This window comes from Seriola lalandi, unplaced genomic scaffold (assembly GCF_002814215.2).
Source record: "Seriola lalandi dorsalis isolate HSWRI2012SDOR001 ecotype SW California unplaced genomic scaffold, Sedor1 jcf7180002054288, whole genome shotgun sequence".
NCBI classification, from domain to species: Eukaryota; Metazoa; Chordata; class Actinopteri; order Carangiformes; family Carangidae; genus Seriola; species Seriola lalandi.
This window is the reverse complement of record NW_019524841.1, coordinates 159,153-165,428: the sequence shown is the minus strand read 5'-3', so window position 1 is coordinate 165,428 and position 6,276 is coordinate 159,153. Positions and strand designations below refer to the sequence as shown.

Genomic DNA, 6,276 nt, shown 5'->3' with positions numbered 1-6,276 from the left:
TGTAGATGCCAACACAACCTCGGTGCGGGCTCCGTTTCCAAGGTGAATGTGAGAGAATTGCCCCAAGGCCCTTTGAGTCCCGGTGAATCCAGAACGTCCTTTTTTTTTTTTTTTTTTTTGGCCAAGTCGGACATTTCTTGAGCCGCTTTCATCCGAGCTGCTTGTTTTTCATGTTGCACTAATAAAACACAAATAGGTTTGACGCTGAAGGATCAAGTAATTAAGTCGCATTTAATTAGCCGTATTGGTCTCATGACCAAAATGTGCCCCAGGCTGGTTGAATGTGTCACTAGGGTAAGTGTAGTCTACGTGCTCTCTCTCTCTCTCTCTCTCTCTCTCTCTCTCTCTCTCTGTCTTACACCATACCAAGCTCTTCTACTTTAGGTTTCACAAGTGCATCAATTCAAAAGAAACATGACGTAAATTCAAATCTATGTTGAGTCACCCAACGTTGAATTCATGATTTATAAAGTTGGAGATTGTCGTCAGATGTGGACACCACACGCTGATGGTCTTTGCACAACAACATTATGTCACTTACTATCTTTCTCAGGCATTTTTCTCGTATATTTGAAGGCATTCCAGTCTTGGCCTTGGGGGTTGCCAGACTATTTCCTGGCATTGTGAGAAATTTAACAGTCCAGGGGTTTCAGGCACATGTTTTTGTTTAGCAACCACATACTTGCATGTGAAGAGTTTGTTTTTATGCGCTGGATGGAACTATTTTGCGAGTCGAAGACAATAGTACAGGTTTTTCTATTTTCTTGAACATTTCACTCAGGCCTTGATGGTGTTTATTTTGTGGCGGGCTGACAAAGAGAGTCACACTGGCCATAAAACACCCTCTGTCGCTTTGATTCTCTGCAAGATTTTTTCCTTCATTTGTTTGACTATTGTTGGTGGCTCTGTGAAGTCGAAATGAACCGTCTCTGGATTAGTGTCATGTTACCAAACTAGACATGTTTGTATCACTAGAGTCAGTTCCACATGGGGAAATATTATTGTAAGTAATAAAAAGCAGCTGAAAAAGTTATCTTTTCTTTGCAAGTGTAAGAGTAAAGAGCAGGGGAAAAAAAAAAAAAAAAGTGCCACACCAGCGTTCATTTACTGAAGGGAAACTCAACCAGGTAGTGTACTTCCTTTTTGAAAGAGCATCGGTCATCCAACCCAAATACGCTCAAACAATTTACAGTATTCACTCACCATCACTGCCGATCAAGTAGCTGAGAGCACTTTCAAGTTGTCTGAGACTGATTATTTATAAACCTCAGATTCCTCCCTGCTGAGCTACAAAAGCCCCAGTGTTTATACCGGCTGGCAAGTTGAGAGCTTCTGATAAAGGAGAGAGCTCGAATACTATAGTTTCACAGAGGGCCCTGAGAACAGAAAGATGTGGGCACTGACTGACAAGGGCAGCTGAAAAAACCACGGCATAGAGAAAGCTCTCTGTTCCACTGTCCCTCTCAGAATAAAACGCTGTTCTTCTTGAGCTGTGCTGCCCACACAGGCTCACAAAAACAACAAGGAGACAGTTCAGTTTTCTTGTAACCTCCCATCAGACCTGTGGAGGCAATCACCCCGGGCTAATGCAGAAGTTTACTGACCTGCTCACAGGCACTTTTGACCCCGTGTCCTCAAGTAACAGCTCGACTGATGAAGAAAAAACAAATCAAACACCAACCAGATTTAGATTTTAAAGGATTTTTCCATCTCTGTAAATATACTGATTATTCATTTATAAGTAGCAATACAACTCTAGCTTTACAAGTCCCGCATTTAAAATGTTACAGGGGTGAAAGCACACAAGCATTAGCACTAAAATGTACTTAAATAAATCGCTTCAGTTTTATAATATTACCAAGTATCACATCATCGTACTATTATTAGTTAGATCATCATAGGGTTTGTAGCTTGATCTGCAAAGTAACTTGTGACTATATAAATATAGTGAATTAAAATATTTCTTTAATTTAAAAATAAAAGAGCAGTTGCTGAGTAAATGTGTGTAGTTATATTCCACCACTGATGCTGTGAGCGGTTGTACGGGGTTTGAGAATTCACGAAAATACATTCTGAGGCCTGGGATCTTTATTCATCACATCACAGTGTGGCAAAAAAAAAAAAAAAAAAAAAGTCTTAACTCATAATGCAACTGATAACTTTCTTTTCTTTATTTGCAAATTTTCGAAGTTGATTTGGGAAATGGCTTTAAGATTATTTAGTTATAATATTACATTTTTAACTCTTGCTCACAGAATATCTCAGAACATTTATTTTAAGCGTGTATCCATTCATCAAGATCCGTTGAGCACATAATAAAGTCTTGATGAATTCCCTCACAAACCAGTGTTGATCTGGCTGATTCTTTAACTGTAAGAGCAGACAAAGGAGTGGGAGGAGCTGGGCTGGAGGCAGTGGGAGGAGTTACTTCAGCTGCTCTCCACTCAAAGTACAAAAACTGTCTGCCATACAAGCACAAAGGAGAAGTAGGAACTCTGAGGATGGTGTGTGCCGGGCAAAATCCCTGAAGCTGTCAGCAAGAGAGACAAGCAGAGGGAGAGAGAGAGAAGTAGATACTGAGTGACTCAGCTGGTTCGAAAGAGAAAGAAAGAGGGGGGACAGGAAACAGACCCTGAGTAGAAGCAGTCACACTCACACGCACACACATACACAAACACACGCATGGAGAGAAGGCGCTGAACTACCAGCTTCAGTTCTGGTCGTGTGGAGAAGCCTTGTGGTTTGTGGTCAGGACCTTGTGAGAAGTGGAAAGCTGAGGACAACTTTGCTGCTGTGGAGCTGAAAAGGACAAAAACAACCGGACTGAATTTTGTTAAAGTGGAGGGATTATGCCATGAGGACAATTTCTAACAGACCTGGATGTGGATATACCATCATTCCCATTTGCGTAGCCAGCAGCTCGCAGTGTTTGGGGACTTCCTGAGTGAAAAGGTGGACACATCTTGTGTGACTGATTTATCTGAGTAAGTAAAGCTCAGTCTGCAACTCGTGGGGGTGCAGCCTGGTGGAGAGATAGGGCAGGGGGAGGGGAGGACGCTCCAGCCTGAATCTCTGTCCTCTGTGAGGGACTCTTTTCAACATGAGGTAACCCCCAAAATAACTAACATCAATACACAGGAGGGAATCATGTTGACCATGTGCAGTGGCCCTCTCTAACCTGGGCAGTGGTGTTGGGGAAGAAATCTTTGCGCTGATGGCCTGAGTGTCTTTCAGAGCATCCTGTTCTCTGCCTTTCTATCCATTCATGGTGGATTTGTTGTGCGGGGAAGCCCTTTCATTATATAGCTATTACATAACACACACCCCTCATCCCTCCACTCTTTGTCTCTCAGAATGTACAACAACACCCCCTCGACTTACAGTTTAACCGCAACATGGGTGGACAATAACTCAGCCAACAGCTCTGCTGCCAACTGCAGCAAGAACGATGGGTTCAAGTACCCTTTGTACAGCACCGTCTTCAGCATTGTGTTTGTGGTGGGGCTGATCACCAACGTCGTGGCCATTTACATCTTCGCCTGCACTCTGAAGCTGAGGAACGAGACCACGACCTACATGATGAACCTGGTGTTGTCTGACCTGCTGTTTGTCTTCACGCTGCCTCTGAGGGTCTTCTACTTCATCAACCAGAGCTGGCCCTTTGGCAGCACGCTGTGCAAGGTCTCCGTCTCCTTGTTCTACACCAACATGTACGGCAGCATGCTCTTCCTCACCTGCATCAGCGTGGACCGCTTCCTGGCCATCGTGCACCCTTTTCGCTCGAGGACGCTCAGGACTAAACGCAATGCTAGGATAGTGTGCACCGCTGTGTGGGTGCTGGTTCTGTCAGGGAGCCTCCCCACGGGGTTCATGTTGGAGACCACCTCACAAGACAACAACAAGACGAACGCTACCTTCTGCTTCGAGAACTTCTCCTCCAAGCAGTGGAAGGCTCACCTGTCCAAGGTGGTGATCTTCATAGAAACGGTGGGCTTCCTCATCCCGCTGCTACTGAACGTATGTTGCTCCATAATGGTGTTGCAGACGCTGCGTCGCCCCCAGACCATCAGCCGTGGGGGGAAGCTGAACAAAACAAAGATCCTGCGCATGATAATTGTACATCTCCTTATTTTTTGTTTCTGCTTCATCCCCTACAATGTAAACTTGGTGTTCTATGCTCTGGTCCGCACCAAAACTCTAAAAGGCTGCTATGTGGAGTCTGTGGTCCGAACCATCTACCCAGTAGCCCTCTGCATCGCTGTATCCAACTGCTGCTTTGATCCCATTGTTTACTATTTCACCTCAGAGACCATCCAGAACTCTATGAAGAGGAAGTCGGCTGCGGGCCGCGCGTACGATGTCAAGTTCTCCGAGGCCCTGCAGTCAGAAACCAGCTCCAACCTGCAGTGCAGCCTGAAGAACCTGAAAGCTAAAGTCTTCCAAAATGAGTCTTCAGTGTGACAGTGGGGTTGTATTAAATTCCATAGTCAGACAAACCTCCATGAGATCACAGGAATGGATTTTATTTTGGAGTGCTTTGTGAGGCACCTGCCAAAGAAATATTATCTAATCTTAGTCTTTATCTCAGGGCAAATGTTTGGACCTCTGCTCTGCAGTATTACTGCTACATGACCTCGCATTCGCATGTGTGGATTTATTACTTTATTTATTACTACTTATTCATTTCCCTCTCCTGTGGAAATTGTGTTAAGCACAATTACTCTGCCAGTGACCTGGAAGGGAATGTGATCACTGAACAGCAGGACAGTTATGATATTGAATGCCAAATGTGCCGCTGTATCTGAACATTTCTGTGGTAAGTTGTGGTGCTAACTTTAGAATAGTATCTATTAAATTAACATAAAGTTATATCAAGCTATAAATTGTACAGGGCTTTGTTTTTTTTTTTGTTTTTTATGGTGAATTACAAATAGGTCACAGAAGTGCCTTTTTTTTTTTGTTCTGGCGGCATTTCATTGTAGACTGTATTAAATAGTGTTAATTGCCATTAAATGCACTGACATGGAATTCCAGATACTGCACTCATGCCACAGTGATGAATAAAAGTCATGTACTGTCTAAAACAAGCGAAACCCTGAGTGGAGTGTCATTCATTTAGGGCTATCTTTTTTTATTAATGAGGTTAAACAGCTTCAAATGCTGAACTAATGTGTGTCCTACATCCAAATGAGGAGGTAAAGAAGTGGAAGTAGAGCGTCTGGTCTCTATGACTCCAACCAGGCTGGGTCGTACCAGCTTCCTGTGTAGCAACCAGTGATGGAGAAGAGGAAGTCTTTATTTAAGTAACTGACCAAAAAACATTTTCAGGCAGACAGTAAATGCGTTTGTGTGTAAATGTGGTGTAAGAACCACTTACTGTATGTCACGGTGATTTACTGAAGCACAGTGTGTGGATCAGTTGGCACCAGACGGGAGCTGAAACAGTGAAGTGTCTTTTATGTTTAACTTGACCTGGATAGGAATTCCATTTTATCATCCTGTTAAATGTTGTTTTCCTCCCCCACAAAGGACATGGTGTTTTTATCGATATGGCAACCGACAAGGCCGGTCCTCTGCACCAGAACAGAACAGTCAGTACAGCCACACAATAAATCAGGATGCCTTCTAACAGTCACGCAGCATTATTTTTAATTGCTCACACTCATATGTGTATATAAAAAAAAGAAACAACATCAAAGTAAAATTTAAATTAAATTAAAAAAAAAAAAAAGTCCTGTTTGCAGTTTACTGGAAAAACAGATGTGTGAAATATTCTTCCTGCTGTGGACAAATTTTCAAGTGATATGGCATCAGCGAGGAGTCATCACAGCGTGAGAATGAATAACAGAAAGCACATGGCGCTCTAACTTTATTGACATAACCTGAAAGTCAGTCAGCGGCGCTTTATTCATGCCCCACCTAGAACGCAGAGGCTCCGAGGCCATGTGAGCGAGCAAAGGACAGGGTTAAAGACTTGGGCTGTTGTGAAAACAAACAAGTACAATTTGACACTGAGGGAGTTCACCTCATCTTGCAGCAGCGCCTTCATCATCTGAGCAACTGCAACATGACCACAGGCTTACTAAGCACCGTGAACTAGAACCTGTTCAGGACTGGTCCTAACAAGTCATTTCAAGAAGATAACCACACTTCACTGATCGTTATGCACAACTGAGTCAATGAGTCAGTCAATATTCAGGCTGTGTGTTCAGCACAGCCTTTATCTGATCACCAGGTATTCATGACTGTTGTCATCTGGGCCAAAGGTCAGGCAGA

At 43.4% G+C, this 6,276-nt stretch overlaps 1 protein-coding gene across 1 annotated transcript; it reads left to right on the top strand.

Moving 5' to 3' along the window:
* The first annotated feature begins 2,462 nt into the window (after nucleotides 1–2,462).
* On the top strand, nucleotides 2,463–5,093 carry lpar6a (lysophosphatidic acid receptor 6a). The gene has a single exon (XM_023405868.2). It carries the CDS (start codon nucleotides 3,355–3,357, stop codon nucleotides 4,459–4,461), a length of 1,107 nt encoding a protein of 368 aa, XP_023261636.1. The 5' UTR covers nucleotides 2,463–3,354; the 3' UTR covers nucleotides 4,462–5,093.
* The last annotated feature ends 1,183 nt before the right edge of the window (nucleotides 5,094–6,276 follow it).